The 15,691-nt window shown below is 43.4% G+C and overlaps 7 protein-coding genes across 7 annotated transcripts; 4 read left to right on the top strand and 3 right to left on the bottom strand.

The window, feature by feature from the left end:
* Nucleotides 1–267: 267 nt before the first annotated feature.
* On the top strand, nucleotides 268–2,397 carry FA14DRAFT_162292 (uncharacterized protein; the record flags this gene model as incomplete). Its single annotated transcript, XM_025499521.1, has 1 exon — nucleotides 268–2,397. A coding segment is annotated over one exon (1,775 nt), but the record flags the coding sequence as incomplete, so codon positions are not given.
* A 67-nt stretch (nucleotides 2,398–2,464) lies between these two features.
* Nucleotides 2,465–3,144, bottom strand: FA14DRAFT_157917 (uncharacterized protein; the record flags this gene model as incomplete). Its single annotated transcript, XM_025497923.1, has 3 exons — nucleotides 2,465–2,473; nucleotides 2,508–2,680; nucleotides 2,760–3,144. 3 exons carry the CDS (start codon nucleotides 3,142–3,144, stop codon nucleotides 2,465–2,467), a joined length of 567 nt encoding a protein of 188 aa, XP_025352280.1.
* Nucleotides 3,145–3,819: 675 nt separating this feature from the next.
* FA14DRAFT_181896 (proliferating cell nuclear antigen) lies at nucleotides 3,820–4,895 on the top strand (the record flags this gene model as incomplete). The annotated part of the gene is made up of 4 exons (XM_025501148.1): nucleotides 3,820–4,138; nucleotides 4,210–4,682; nucleotides 4,749–4,808; nucleotides 4,884–4,895. The coding sequence occupies 4 exons, from the start codon at nucleotides 3,820–3,822 to the stop codon at nucleotides 4,893–4,895; spliced, it is 864 nt and encodes a 287-aa protein (XP_025352279.1).
* Nucleotides 4,896–6,836: 1,941 nt separating this feature from the next.
* Nucleotides 6,837–9,080, top strand: FA14DRAFT_165730 (uncharacterized protein; the record flags this gene model as incomplete). The annotated part of the gene is made up of 2 exons (XM_025499976.1): nucleotides 6,837–6,978; nucleotides 7,009–9,080. The coding sequence occupies 2 exons, from the start codon at nucleotides 6,837–6,839 to the stop codon at nucleotides 9,078–9,080; spliced, it is 2,214 nt and encodes a 737-aa protein (XP_025352278.1).
* Nucleotides 9,081–9,952: 872 nt separating this feature from the next.
* Nucleotides 9,953–12,952, bottom strand: FA14DRAFT_83442 (putative PMT4-dolichyl-phosphate-mannose--protein O-mannosyltransferase). Its single transcript, XM_025502967.1, has one exon. It carries the CDS (start codon nucleotides 12,565–12,567, stop codon nucleotides 10,180–10,182), a length of 2,388 nt encoding a protein of 795 aa, XP_025352277.1. The 5' UTR covers nucleotides 12,568–12,952; the 3' UTR covers nucleotides 9,953–10,179.
* A 16-nt stretch (nucleotides 12,953–12,968) lies between these two features.
* FA14DRAFT_83418 (putative RVS161-protein) lies at nucleotides 12,969–14,132 on the top strand. The gene has a single exon (XM_025502966.1). It carries the CDS (start codon nucleotides 13,273–13,275, stop codon nucleotides 14,062–14,064), a length of 792 nt encoding a protein of 263 aa, XP_025352276.1. The 5' UTR covers nucleotides 12,969–13,272; the 3' UTR covers nucleotides 14,065–14,132.
* A 510-nt stretch (nucleotides 14,133–14,642) lies between these two features.
* On the bottom strand, nucleotides 14,643–15,668 carry FA14DRAFT_114954 (uncharacterized protein; the record flags this gene model as incomplete). Its single annotated transcript, XM_025496085.1, has 1 exon — nucleotides 14,643–15,668. A coding segment is annotated over one exon (1,026 nt), but the record flags the coding sequence as incomplete, so codon positions are not given.
* Nucleotides 15,669–15,691: the final 23 nt, after the last annotated feature.

The raw sequence follows: 15,691 nt of genomic DNA, 5'->3' as shown, positions 1-15,691 counted from the left end.
TTCGCTCTTTTTCATCTTCTTCTTCAACCTTCTTTGCGGCATATGTCTTACAACGTTTGAAACCGACCAGAGAAAAAAAAGTACCAAATTGTATTCGCATAAAGAGATAAATGCTATGTATTAGAAAGGAGAGAGAATGGATGTAAAATTGGTTAATTGTTGGGAATGATTGTTGAAGGAGCGGTTAGGCCGATCTCAGGCACAGACAGGTAAAGCGCGTAATCTTAGAATCAAATCAGGTCGTCAGACATTGACAACGCTAAATGTGAATGAGTGCATACATTGGTCATCCCCTGATTGACAATTCTCTTTTAGCATCGATCAAGCACCAGGCAAAGATGGCAGGTCCAGCTATCATTGATCCAAAACGACACTATAATGGTGGGATGAGCGATTTAGAACGAAAGATGGCAATGATGCAACAAATGATGGGGACGGAAGATGATGATGTGGAGGAGGAAGAAGAAGAAGATGTCAAAGGAAAGAATGTTGTAGGTAATTCTTCACCTATGGCCAATTTACCAATCGAAATTGTTGAAAAGATATTGGAATTTGCAACCTTACCGGAATCATGGCAAAAATCTCAAGTTAGCAGTACAGATGCCATGTTACGTGCTTCTATTCGATTATCGAATGCATACAGACTTTGTTTGATTTGTCGTCAATTCGATCAATTGGTTAGGCCAAAGATGTACAAATCCATTCATATTGCACATAGAAAGATCAGACCGCTCCTGCGAACGTTGCAAACTTCTGCAAAGCTGGCAAGTTTCATCAAGGAGGTCACGCTTAGCAGTCATATTTGGACTTCGGACGTGAACGAAGATGTGATCGCACAATTGTTTATTGCCATACGACCGTATTGCATTCGCTTGACAGTAGGAGCGAACGAGAGCGGCTTGCTGCCTTATCTGTTCTATGGTGAACCTGAATCTGAGGAAGAATCGGAACCAGCCGCAATTCAAGTGTTGCACATCACATGGAGAGATGAGATGGACTACGATCCAAGAATGATTCGAGCAGAAGAAAGAGAAGAAGAAGAGATGCTAGCAGAAACAGGAGAGGCAAGTTCGATATCTGCACGACAGAGTCTGTTGTACCTGTTCGAGCACGATCCACAGCGGATACTAGAAGCTGGAAAATTTGATAATCGTGCCTTCAGTCATTTGCAACATCTCACCTTGAATGTCTATTCACAAGCACAGCTTGATCAACTGTTCACGCATTCAGGATACTTTGTGGAGACTATCTTACCGCTTTTGACCTTTTTGCGAATCGAATTACCGCTCAGTACATTACAATGCGGAGTTGAGGATAGCAGAGGAGGAAGAGGCGCAATCGCACGTCATTGGCCTACACAACGATTCTTGTTCCACGGAAGACGAGCCGGTGGCGATGGTGCAAGTGTTCAGCAAGTGGAAGAAATCAAATCCGTCGTAGAAGAATTTAACAGGAAATTGGAACGTGAGAAAGACACACTCGTAATGAATTCCCATACCAGCGAAGAAGAAAGGATCAAATCAGAAACGATTGCATTGATGCCGTGCGTGAGCGTCTTGCTTCGATCTCTTTTAACCAGACTAGCACTCAATGTTCACAGAAACGATATGACTCTATTCTCACTCCTTCTGGATGGGTCTTACGCTCGAGAATCGAATTGGTCTACTCGTTCAACTGTAGCAGCCTCTATCCTTGCACAATCTTTACAGAGACATTTGAGCACTGGCAAAACGGATTTCGATCCTTTCGACTCGAGTGAGCACGGGCTGAGAACAGCAACATCAATTACACCAATCACCTTCCCTCTCCATCAGCTTCGAGGGAATGGAATTGACTCATATTGGTCAGAGAATTGGGAGGAAGCCGAACGGGAGTCAAATAGACATCTGCCTATCATACTAGGAGGCATGCAAGAGACACATGATGTTGACCAAACCAATCATATCACTAAAGAACAAGAAGATAGAAATGTGAAAGTGTCGCTCTTACTACGATGGCCCACAGCACTAGATGCATTCTTTCGGTATGCAGCAATGGTTTAATTGTTCATTTGATAGAGAAAAACGAAGAGATGAGACTCATGTACAACATTCACTGTATTACTAGAGGAACACATAAAAAGAAATGTACAACAACAACAAACAAAGTGGAAGAATGCAATCAATGCCAATCTCTTCTAGGTTGCTGGTACTGATGCTGACGATTGTGGTAGTTCTGATTCTCTAAGCTTTGACGTGGTTGGATGGGTCTTGCATTGACTTGCCAACGATCAGCGTTGTATTCTGCTCGCATTGGTTGGGCTTGCTGCCATCGATTGAATTGGAGTGGTTGATTGGATGTAGCAACACGCAAGACAGGCTGCCATGATTGGGCTGTTTGATGTTCTGGCTGCATTCTCGGTGGAGATTGTATCCTATCATAATGATGCCAGCGAGGCTAAGAAGAGACGGAACATGAAACGTTCTCAGTAGAGCTAAAATCAGCGTTTAGCCAAAACTTGCACTTACCTCATTTGACATGCTCTGGAAGCCACTTGAAGGTTGTTGAACTGTACCTACATAGAATCGCGGATTGTAGTGACCATGATTGCGTGAATGGACTGGCTGTAGTGGAATACTGTATCTGGAAGCACGTTGAGCGTTTGGACTTGGGCTTTTTGATCTATCGCGTCGCCTTACGTCTGCTTTGATGTGAGATTTTGCATTTGTGGAGATGGAGTAAGTTGGCGATTTACATATATTGAGTTTGTGTGAACGTACCATTGTCTCTACGAGGACGAAGAGGAGGACCAGAAGTCATTCGTGCGACCAAATCAGACTCAATAGGATCGCTCCAAGAAGGTTCTTGTTTTGGTGAAGAGTTCTTACATGTTTCCTCCACGACAGCATCAAAGGAAGTCGGATCGCTTTGTTCATCATTTCCAGTATGGTCATCATCCTGCTCATTTGCACTTGTCAAAGTATCACAAGAGCTTTCTGCTTGTGATTCGTTGCCTGATGTATGCGCGTTTAAAGCCTCCTCTTCACACTTTTTGTGCAAAGAAGCCGATTTCGTTCCGTCCAGCGCCAAAACGGGAATTCTCTCTCCATCTTCATCATCCTCCCATCCATCTCCCCAATCGATCATGTCTTCTTCATAATACATGCTGTCGTTGAAAATCACCAATGGTGTTGTGGTATTGATCAAGATTCAAATCACGGGGTATTCATATATCACTAAAAGGCTTAAGCATAGCTCTGCCCGATGAAATCACTTTTCATGCCCGGCTATGTACTTTTCTCCGTTCGATTTAATGCAGTGAAATGAATAGCATATTCACTCAACTCAATCCCACAAATCAGTTATGTCTTCATGTTTATTTTGTATGCGATGGCGTTCGCATTGCAATCGAGATTACAGTACATTTCTCAATAAGCGGAGCACCGCGTTCAGCTGTGCGTTCAAACCTTATTACACCAACGCAGTGCTTTTGCTGTTGTTACTGCTTCACGCTCTTTAAAACGGACTCAAGCAGGCCGACGCATCCATCCATTGGCGGGTGGAGACCAACACACTTCAGAAAAACGCGTGCCCATTTGAAACGCGTTCTCAGCAAAGCACAATTAACGCGTAAGCAAACATGAATTTCCTTCTTGAATAAGAGTAGGCGCGGTTGAACTGAGCAGACTACAGTACGCGTAGCACCCAAAACCTATGCAGCACCAAAAAAGCAACCCTACAGAGTCAAAATGTGTAAGGCTTAAAAGTGTACCTAAAAAGCCTAAAATCATACCTCTGTACTTTCCCATTCACCATCACCTAAGACAAATCAAACAAAACATGCTTGAAGCACGTCTAAGTCAAGCAGCTTTGCTTAAAAAAGTTTTGGACTCAGTCCGAGAGTTGGTTACTGATGTCAATTTCGATTGTAGCGAAGAAGGAATTCGAATGCAAGCGATGGACAATTCTCACGTCGCTCTTTCCGCAATTGAAATTCGTGCAGAAGGTTTTGATCCTTATAGATGTGATCGTCCAATGAGCATCGGTATGAGCGTTGCTGCTTTAACAAAAATTCTCAAAACTGCTGCAAACGAAGACGTTCTAACGATCAAAAAGGATGATGATGGTGATAGTCTAGGATTGATATTTGAAGATAGCAGTGAGTAGAATAGCATACCGTGAACCGTAAATGCGTCAAATGGGCTAACACGTTCATCTTCCCTCTCACAGAAACCGATCGCGTGGCTGAATTCGATATGAAGTTGATGGACATCGATTCAGAGCATTTAGGTATTCCTGATACATCATACGATGCTGTCATCCGGTTAAGTTCAGCAGAATTTGCAAGGATCACTCGTGATTTGAGCAACGTTGGTGATTCAGTTAGAATCTCAGTCTCAAAAGAAGGCGTCAGCTTCTCAGCAGAAGGTGATATCGGTAAAGCCAACTTGACATTAAAGCAAGGAAGTGGAACAGCAGCCAACGTTGATGATGAAGAAGAATCAGAAGATGATGAACCTAAAAAGAAGAAACGTAAGGGTGGCGCAAGCGGTAGCAAAGACGATGAAACCGTTCCTGTTCGCATTGAGATGCAACAGAGCGTTTCATTGACTTTCAGTTTGAAGTATTTGATGAACTTCTCCAAAGCATCTCCTTTGAGTCGTGAAGTAGCTTTGCACATGAGCAATGAAGTTCCTCTTTTGGTGAGTGTGAACAAATTGTTTTCTATTGATCACCACTGGCTAACTCTTCTCTCTCCGTTTCTTCAGTGTGAATTTGCATTCGATGATGGATTCGTTCGATTCTACCTTGCACCCAAGCTTGATGATGTGAGTTATAATGATCACCATGTTTCTCTTGAATGATGCTGACCATCTGTCTTGTACCCTTTCTCATACCAACAGGGCGATGAATAAACCAGTTGATCTATCAGCGATTACAATACCATGAAATTGGAATGTTCATGAGGATCCGCTTGTCATTTCTTGTTACCCTTACTTTACCCTACCGCTCTTTGTTCATTCCATGTAACTCTTTCAACACACACAATGCGCTCTAATGCGTAGCGCTTTCAAACCTTGTATAGTGTTTCGGTCTACATATATACTTTCCCATGTTTAAATGAATCAATTGTACATTCGAGAGACAGAATATGATTGCAGCAAGAGCATCGAGAGGAGGTGGTAGTTGAGAGAGGTTTAACTGAATCCCTTTTGCTGAAGAGGGCCTGCAATTAGGATTAGCTATCTTAAACCAGTCAGGATTTGAGGGTCCTCATTATTTTAGCGTAAGTTTGGATACTAATCCCTTTGTACATACTGCCAAAGGATCTTGAGGACATTATCGAGTATTGTATCAAGGTATATGTAAGTAGGTGTATGTATGTATATGCAGCGCTTGGATATAATTAGAATGAACACGAGTGCGTCGCTTGTTAGTCTGATCAACCGGCGGGCTATTATGCGCTAAAAGAGAAGAGAGAGGTGTCGCGGTATTCAGTGGACATTGAAGAGGGGCTTCCTTTTTTCCAAAAAAGAAAGATTTAGACAAGTGACAAGACAAGACAACAAGTGGTGTGCATATATCCGGTCTAGTGGAAATCAATTTACTCTTCATTACATCCCAGAGGCTGAGAGTAGGATCTGATCTTTCGGACAAAGCAAGGTACATACATTGACTCGACCGGGCTTTTCGGCGCTTGGATTCAGAGCGTAATGAGTGAGAGATCCGATAGCAGTAAATTGACTTTTACCCTGAATTCATTAATTATTTCAAACAAAGATCGAGATTCCCGTGCGAAATAAGATAATATTCAGACACCTTACTAGTCAATAGCAAACCTATTTCGACTATCTTGTCAAAGGTTAGAAGTCCAGCTTTCCTTTTGACAGCCATGATAGCCACAGTCAAAAGGCTACACCGCATGCTCTCCGTAAATCCGAACACGTATCATACGCATTTGTATTCATTGTATTATATAAATTCTTCATGTTTATTACCAACACAGACTTTTGTATTGCGCTTTAGTAACAACTGTATATGCACTGCACGTCGCGCTCCCATTAAAAAAAAGTTGTATTGTGTGACCAGCCAATCGACCTGTCTGTCTGTACGGTGCACGTATTTCCTTTGCGCCCAAATAGGCACACAAGCAGACGCCTTGCCCTTTGAAGAGGAAAAAAAACACCGTATAGCACCCACCACACACACACACACACACACACGCACGCCCTACGATACACACAAAGTCCCGCGCGCAGACATTCAATGGAAAGTTCGGATCAGAATCGGTTCACCACACAAAAGACACACAAGTCGACCATCCTGTGCTTTTCCTCTTTTCACCTAAAACACACCTCGTTTTTCATGATCGAGTGGAAAGATTGAGATTCGCCATAAATCTCTCTCTTTACGATAAAGGAGATTGTTCGTTATCGCTGTTTTGTTTGGATGAATTCAAGGTAACAAAAAAATCAAACCTATCACATTCACAATTACCGCCCTTGTTTTTGAACAGGAGGACGTGCTCGTCTCTTTCTTGTAGCATCAATCTCGGGGTGTATACGTACGCAAATTGTGTATTTGTAGGCTACCTTTGCTCCTACTTGCAACCGGTTTCGACACAACCTTTACGTCTCGGTTTGTTTGGAGCACGGTATATCGCAAATTTTTACAATCGCTGATTCTTGGGCAGCCTCTAGGCAATCAAAAGGCTTACATCGACTTTATTCATCGCAGCTGTCGTGCATTTACTTGCCGCCATCACTGTTGCTGCTGCCAAGAGTTGCTATTGCAGCATTGCAAACTAGGTCATGACGTCAGAGAAGGGAAGTGGAAGTTATTTGTCGCCATCGTCTATGTCACCGGGCTCTTCCGGGTCCAGCGCTGGTCAACATCATCCACCACCACCATATCGATTTCATCAATTGCCCCACACTCCTTCATCATCAAGGCCGCCTTCACGCGCACCTTCACCGCCCCTAATACACGGTGGTAGTGGTAAATTGCCAAGCTTGTCTTCTGTTACAGGTCAGCCGGGCACATTCGCATTGAATTTAGGCAATCACGGAGGATACTATACCTTTACCATACCAATCACAATGCAACGTGTTTTAGGCATCCTTCTGCGGAGATGGAAGACGATCTTATTCGTCACAATGTTTGGCACTTTGGCCGCTTTTGGCATGTTTGGAGCAATGTGGACAGAATGGAGAGAGATGACGTATTATCGTGTTGATCCTTATCCAATCGTTTCAAAATCTTCGCCTACGATCGATTTGAGCGATACAACAACAAAAGGCTTTCCCAAAACACCTTCAGGCAGTGCCAACCTCAAATTCAACAGGTGTCCTGGACCGCACAACAAGCTCATCCCTGTTGCACCCGAACAAGTGTACGAAACGCCATCTTCGCATCCTATCCCATTGGTGGGTGATTACAAATTAGTCGGAATGGATTCGACAAAGTGCACAACATATCGAGGACGGTATGGAATGTATTCCGATGAGGCGCTCGGTATCACCTATCGCGCCGATGTTGATATGGAGATGGAACAAATAAGGAAAGACAAGGAGGCTCTATATGATGATGATCCAGAGAATCCTAAACCGGTCTATCACGATGTCGCTGAAGCTGAAGCAGCAAGGAAAGCAGCTGGAACTTCACAAGCTAAGGCTGATAAACCCAACAAGTCCACAATTCCAGTTGAAGATTCGCTATTGGGACCGAAAAAGCCAGCACAATGGCCAGAAGAAGAATGGGAGAGATATTTGAGAGATCGTATGTGGCGTGCAAATTTCCGATCGGAAGATTTGGGTCCCGGAAGTTACCCTGATTGGCGTGGATTGATGGACGCTTGCTTTGAACAAAGAGAGCACGAACGTGGAAGAGCGGGAGGAGTGGATCCTTTCGACCCTATCACCCAACCTGTTGCTGAAGAATTGCAAAAACAAGGCAAAGAAGACGCAGCACCACGTTATAAGACCAATCCAGAAACAAAGAGGACAGCTTTGGTCATGCGATCGTATGAAGGCTATGTGTGGAGAGAAGACGACATCTTGAATTTGCGGGCACTAATATCCGAATTGTCCCTCAACAACCCCTACACGCCTTACGACATTCGTATCTTGGTCGAAGTACATGGACGTCATCTTTCCGTCTTCACATCAGAGTGGGATCGTCTAAATGTTCTACGATCAAGTGTTCCACGTGAATTCTGGGGCTTGGTGGAACTATGGACAGAAGATGAGATGTGCGCATTGTATCCTGGATTGCCAGGTAAATTCCTCAATCACATGATCGCTCAAAGTTCTTACCGATCGTGTCTCATGCCCTTGCAAAAGTTCTACCTGGACCATCAAGAATACGACTTCATTTACAATTGGGAAATGGACGTTCGCTACATCGGTAATTACCGTGAATTCTTTGAGGGAATAGAAGATTACGCAAGAGAAGAGCCACAAGTCGTCGGACTAGATAAGTACGACACCTGGTTTGTCAAGAATGTTACTGTATCCGAAGAGAATTGGGCAAACAATGTCACTTTGGTGGAAGGAAGAGGAGAAGAAGCTGATTTGATCACACTTGGTCCTATCTTTGACCCACGCGGATCAGGATGGTACTGGGAGTATGATGTTCAGAATTACCCGCAAGGGCAAGCAACCCATAGAAGAGCGTCCATCGGAACGAATATGCGTATGTCAAGGTCCTTATTGGACGCAATGAATGTGGTGAATGCAGAGGCAAAGAAGTCTTTGCATTGTGAAGCTTGGCCAACAACTTTGGTGCTACATTCTCAATTACCAGCATCTCACGATCACAGTTTCTATCCTGAAGCAGGCTTCACACACAATCTACCGCTACCGTTCAAAGGTGTTTATGCGCCACATCCTGTCTACTTTAGACATTATTGGGATGCAGAAGTGTTGCACTCAAGGATCAATAGACCCGATTTCTACAAAAAGGTGAACGAAAAAGTGATGCGAGATGCAGCATTCTATTACGATGGTGCTCATGCGAAAGAGATGTACGTAGGATGGAAGGAGAGGCCTGATGTTTGTAGGGCGCCGGTGTTACTACATCCAATCAAACGTATCAATTGATTGTTGAGATAGGACATCAACCATTCTATTGAGACCAAGCGGACATTTTTCTTTGCCTTTTCTTCCTCTCTCTTTTATTATAACAACAGTATACCTCAACGAACATCAGTCAAGTCTTTGGATCGAGAAGCATTTCACAGTGACGAACTTTTTTTTGCAACTTTTCATCGTCTTGCATTTCGTTGATTTCTCCATGCGTACTTTTATTCTCATGCTATACTCAAATTTTTGCTCCGATCGATACCAACTCACAAATCATTCCTGGCTATACACCTTTGAGGGATCTACGCCTACAGCAATTAGACACCAAAAGAACGTTTAGCAGGAGATCCACCTTTCTCAATGCCCTACGGACCATCTATCATTCCCACTATGTTTTCGAACAATGGACAATCAATCTTACGTGAACGGATCGAAAGGTCGTAGAGGCTTGATCAACGTTTGGGACTTACGGCACACTCTCTACAGATTCGATTTCTCTGCAAGACCGCTCGCCATTTCTCACACTCTCCTCTAGATGGTCAAATCGTTTGCCCAAATCGTGACCAAGTCGATGGTTGCGACCGCCCCTACTTCATTTTGATTTCTCTTGCCTCTATCTTGCATCTATTTTTCTCTTCTTCTTCTTTTCTTCTTACATGTTCGCTTACTCTTTAGAACACTCTTCATTCAACCTTTTTTACATCGTCGTACGAACCTTTTTTTCTTTCTATCAATGCATTTATCGCAATACAATCTTCTCATCAAAAACCTTCATCCTCCTTTTTAATCTCCCTACCATACAATTTGCGTACCTTATTGACCTTTCCTTATCATACGCGCGCGCATATCTTCTTTTTTTCTTTTCCTCTCTCTCTCTCTTCACACGTTGTCACGAATGGATCTCTTTTGTTCAATATTTGCTCGTTTTCACACATAAACAGACATATAATCAAAAACGTTGAATTTTCAATCTTAATGCAAAATCACGTAGTACATTGAAATATTTGAAAAGAATTTGTAAAAAAAATGGGGTTTCTCCGAAGAACCAGATCCTGATGAATGTTTTGAGTTGTGTCGAATAGCAATGAATGAATGCAGCAAAAGTCCTTCGACGAAATCATTTCGCGAAATGAAGACTCCATTGAAGCCATTTTCTTGCTTCTACTTCATCTTGCGTCAAAGTACGATCGCCATACGTGAGAGGAGCCAAATGCCAGAAAACAACGACGACAACTCCAATAATCACACCAGCTGCTGCTTTGACACCACGTGGAACGATATTTTGTCTTGGAGCAGCAAAGCCACGAGTATACAATAAACCACCCGGATTACTTGCAGGAGCATCAATCGTTTCACTTCCGACAAAGTTCAAAACGCTTCCGGCAACCAAACATCCAATCACATGAGCGGGTAAATAATGATGCAAAAATAATTGACGGTTCATCAAAAAGAAAGGTAAATAATGCCATGCCCAAGCAATCAAAAAGAATCCTGTTGCGTTGAACAGCCTATTTCGTACCAAAGGTTCGATAGGGTATTGTCCTCGCCTGCGTGCCAGCGTATCGGCAAGCATGATTCCGGTAACCACACTTATGCTCAAAACAGCCACCCACCAAGAGGCAACATTTCCTACAAGGTAAATTTGCCTTTGTGTATCGTTATCCGTCCAGAACGATATTCCGGTCAAAACGAATGGCCAATTGATCGGGGAGGATGCATAAGGATGTGATTGGGTCAGATGTGCATTTTGTTGCAACATTTGCAATTGCAATTCAACGAATTTCTTATAGAACGGCATCTTTGTGACAGGACGAGGCGCTATTGGCTTTATGCGCTCTTCATAATCATCTTGAGTTTCGTCAGGGTACAATTCATCAACGAACCACACTGCACTCTTGTCCAAAGCATTCTTGTTTCCGTTCACCTCTTGTTGATTGAAACCCCATTCCGGTAGAGGTGTTTCGGTATGTGTCCATACAGAAACTCTTGTTGGCACGTGGATCAAACGGAACCAACCACTCTTACTCTTCCATTTGGTTCCATCACCCTTTCCGTCTAGTTGGAACTCGAATAAAGTGTCTTCATAACGTGTAGAGTCATTTGCTGGCCAAGTTGTTACTTCTTCATTTGTTGGCATCAAAGGCGAAGCAACGTCGTGTGCCATCAAATAAGTTTGCGTGTTGACGTGTAAGAGTCGAACAACATTCTTGTGTCGAATAGGGCGATGCAATTCATTCTTCATATCAAAGCTTTCACCTTCATACGAATGTTCATTTGCAGGCACAAGTTGCCAAATGTTATTGGTGTCATTGAACGGGTAGCCTGTCACTTGCTGTCCTTGGCTGGAAATACGTCCGTCATCATACTTGAGAGGATATTTTTCAGTGTGAGAATGAAGGTAAGCGCTAGTTCCCTTGTGCTGCATTGCGATTTTGTCGAACCAGTGGATATCTCTCGCCTGTGCCAGCATTGGATTACCCTGTAGCGTTTGCTGGAATTCCGATGTCATGAAAGCGTCACCGGGACCACTTTTGATCAGAATTGCGAAATGCACCCAGAACCAAAATAGATAAACAAAAGCGGGAAAAATGATCAATCCAAACGTACGTGCAAGAAAGTGTCGACCGATATGTTGCATAGAGATTCCTCTTTTGATATCCATAATATTCCAGAAATCAAACACAACTGCCGTACCAACGCTCATGATCGTCAAAAGTCCAACCATTTTGCAACTCATCGTCGTTGCCAGGCTAAATCCGGTAACAAACATCCATGCCCACCATCTGAATGAGAATTCATTATACCTTTGCTTGTAAAACATGACGTAGCTGAATAGGCTGAACGTGACAAAGAAGACCAAAGCGGCGTCCAAGAGGATCAGACGATCTTGCGTAATGTGTGCGTTATCGAATAGGAGCAAGAGAGCGGAAAAAGCAGCAATTGTAGGAGCATGTCCAGTCTGCCTCATGATCGCGTAGACGAGCGGTACTTGAGTAGCACCCAAGATGGCAGGTAAAGCTCTCATTTTGATGTACGGAACACCTGCAGCAACATATTTGTCTCCGATGTTCTCGAACTCGAAATCACCTTTGAAACCGGCTAGCCAACCAGCAAACGCCAACAGTAGCTTAGCAAATGGAGGATGAACATCAAAAAAGTATTCTCGTCTGATGTAAAATGCGGCAAATTTTCCAAAATGCACTTCATCAAAAACGACTTGATCGGGATGCCAAATTTTGTAAAATCTGGTTACAAGAGCACCGACTGTCAAGAAGAGAAGCAGTAGGCTATCTCTTTGAAACGAAAGGCCTTTTGCAGGAGATGCTTGTTTAGCATTGTAAGCGCTTTTGTATATTGGCTGTTCCTGTTGTGCTTTTTGTGGTACTTGTTCCTGATCTTCAGCATGTTCTCCGTTTGTGTTTACCACTTCTCCATTTGCACCAGGAGGGGCGGCTGCCCTTCCTCTACGTGAACGGACACTTCCTTGAGCAAGCTCTACGTTCATCGCCTTGTGTTGAAATGATCTGTGATGGTTGAGAAGGTTGCTTCAAGAAGATCTTGTACATCAAATCTTAAACACTCGCTTTAGTTTAAGCTTTGTGGCTTTTTGACAGCAACAGACAGAGATTGAGTCCAACAAACCGTATGTGCGTATTTCATTATGCACACGCACAGACTGATAGCAAAGCACAAACACAAAGAACGGGAAGGTGAGTGTGTGTGTGTGTTACTTCAGGAGGTTCTTTTGCTTGCCGACCTCTTGGGGGAAATTGCGCCGATGCCGCCGAAAAGGAGCATTTTACACGCGTCACTGTTTATAGTCACTGCCAGCTGATTTACATAGCAGATCAATACAAAATATTGTAAGCGGTCGAATACAAATTTATGGGAAGCAATAGTAGTCCGCTTTAAAGTAATCTAGCACCGCCCCTCGCCCCCCCAAGACACCGTATAGAATACACAGCCTGGGTGCTTGAACGTCCGCTCAGGCACAAGCTTAAACACTCCTCAGCGTGAAGGGAATAGGACTTCCGAATGGGGGGACTGACTTGGCTCAAGCGTAAGTACGTACATGTGCTCGGCCAGGAGCATACATCGTCTCCTCATCCTTGCCATCTACATAACATCCTCACCTGAACATCTTCAATCCAGCGCCACCTTTTGTCAATCTTCTCTTACCCACCTCTAGAGTGATTAATTGTTGCCCATCATGTCTTGGGGAGGTTTCAAAAAGTCCATCAATCGGGCGGGAACGACGATTATGCAAAAGACAGGACAAGTAGAAAGGACGATCGATTCAGAATTTCAAGATGAAACAGTAAGGTATAAACAATTAGAAAAAGAAAGTTTAGCGTTACAAAAAGAAGCAAAAGCATATTTGGATTCAATTCGTTCTTTAGCTTCTTCACAAACTAGAATTGCTGAAACTGTTGATGGATTTTATAATGATTCATCTGAAGCTGCAATGGCTGCAAATGCATACAAGAGAGCTGTTGATGAATTGGACGCAAGAACGGCAAGAGAATTAGATGCACCTTATCGTGCTACAGTGCTGGAACCAGTCGGAAAATTGTGCAGCTATTTCCCGGAAATCAATAAGACAATCGACAAGAGGAATAAGAAATTGCTCGATTACGATGCAGCCCGAACACGACACAGAAAGCTAATCGATAAACCTTCCGATGATCCAAGCAAATTGCCAAGAGCAGAGAAGGAACTTGAAGATGCAAAGGTAATCTATGAAGCCATGAATGCACAATTGATGGAAGAACTACCGCAATTGCTCGATTTGCGTATCCCATACCTAAATCCATCCTTTGAAGCAATGGTACGCATGCAAGCTCGTTTTGCAGAAGAAGGATACGAGAAGCTAGGAGGCGTTCAAAGGTACTTTGCAGATGGTGTTCGTGAGGAATATGCGGATGGACAGTTGGATGCTCAAGTCGAAGGAGTCTTGCAGGAGATGAAAGAACTATCGATTTGCGGACTACCAGAGAAGTGAATGATGATAAGCATGTACGGTTATTCCCTTTTTACTGCAACACATGTTTTTTTTCTCGTTGTCACGACGTTCTTGATGAAGGCATGTCATTAGTAGCTTTGAATAATATACAGTGTAAAGATACAAAATCAGTGGAATCAGTCTGATTCTCCTTCCTCCTCAGAGCTCTCTTCCGCCAGACTGCTATGTACTGACTCGACCTCACTATCGTCATCTCCAGATCCTGCTTCTACCCCATCTTCTTGACCTTCTCCTTCTGCATCATCCTCTCCATCCATGTCGTCAAACCCGATATAGTCGTCTTGACCGCTGAATAGTTTAGTCTTTTTTGCTTTGAAGGTCAGACCGTGCTCAGCATCTTCCTCGCCCTCACTTGCACCTTCATTGTCCACTAGATCTTGCTCGTGTAATCGAGAGCTTCGCTTTCGTTTGCCTTTCTGGTCATCATGCTGTGTTTCTTCTTCACTATGATCAGATGCATCATCTCCATGTAAATGGGCATCATCATCCCGCACAAAAAGATCATCATCGTCCAATTGTCGAGTACCTGATTTTCCATCTTGGCCAATATTTGAAACTCGAACGACATGCATCAATTTGCATCCCCTTCGATCACATTTACCTTTTCGTAAAAATTCCGGACAATCCCATGTATGCCTTTGATCGCATTTTGCTCCTTTTTGACACCATCCAAAATCGCTAAAATCTACACAGATTTGACTCTCATTCGTCAGATGAACTTCTGAAGAAGGATGAACGTATGCACAAGAGTCGCCATTACGACAATTACCTGCAGTGGAAAGATAGTGCACACAATGAGGAACCCGTTCTGGTTTCGATTCGTGTGAGAGTGGACAAGTTCCGCTTGGCAGGGGACATCCGTTCGGTCGCAGAATACGAGGGCATATAGCAAGCTTTGAGGGGTCATGTTTATATGGACATGAAAGTCCGTTCTTACATTGACCAGTCTTGTTGAAATGGGCACACAGAGTCTTGTTTCGTGCTGAGAGCATCTTTGATCCTCCTCTTCCTCGACCCCGCGATCCACTTCCTCCACGCAATAATTGCCTCTCTGCAATCTCTTTACCAATCTGATCAAGCTTTTTCAGCTTTTCGCTATTCCTCTTATTCTCCTTCCTTTGATCTAGCAAGGCCTGACTGATCAAATTTCCCGTCTTGGTTCGTATGAATTGTTGCCCGTTCACAGAAGTTCGAAGTGGTGTTGCAGAAGATGATTCGATCGATTGTGTTGCTTCATCTTCTGCCTTTGCTGGTTCATCAGTCGATGATTGATCAGCTTTTTTCACCAATTTCGTTCCACTTTCATCAAATTCAAATATGACTCCATCAATAATCACTTCTCCCATATTATCTCCTCTTCTTATCGATCCTCTTGCTTTTGAACGTGTTGAATTTCCTTTTGATCCTCTTGCATCGGCTTTTGCACTTTTTGATGCTTCTTTGGCCGATTGTGTTGCCGCCATTGCAGCTAATCTAGCTGGCTCAGTCTTCTCAAACGTTTTCGAGCTCACTAAGCTCATGTTGTGTGTCGATTTCCTCTTCACCCAACCATCCTGTTCAGCTGCGTCTGATGATGTTGCATTCAAACTATTCACCGGTCTCCCTT

This window comes from Meira miltonrushii (genome assembly GCF_003144205.1).
Source record: "Meira miltonrushii strain MCA 3882 unplaced genomic scaffold FA14scaffold_5, whole genome shotgun sequence".
Classification (NCBI taxonomy): Eukaryota; Fungi; Basidiomycota; class Exobasidiomycetes; order Exobasidiales; family Brachybasidiaceae; genus Meira; species Meira miltonrushii.
This window is presented reverse-complemented; position numbering and strand designations above follow the sequence as displayed.

Bases quoted from the DNA above. Each gene is read 5' to 3' on its own strand.
- FA14DRAFT_83442 (XM_025502967.1), bottom strand. From the start codon at position 12,567: ATGAACGTAGAGCTTGCTCAAGGAAGTGTCCGTTCACGTAGAGGAAGG.
- FA14DRAFT_83418 (XM_025502966.1), top strand. From the start codon at position 13,273: ATGTCTTGGGGAGGTTTCAAAAAGTCCATCAATCGGGCGGGAACGACG.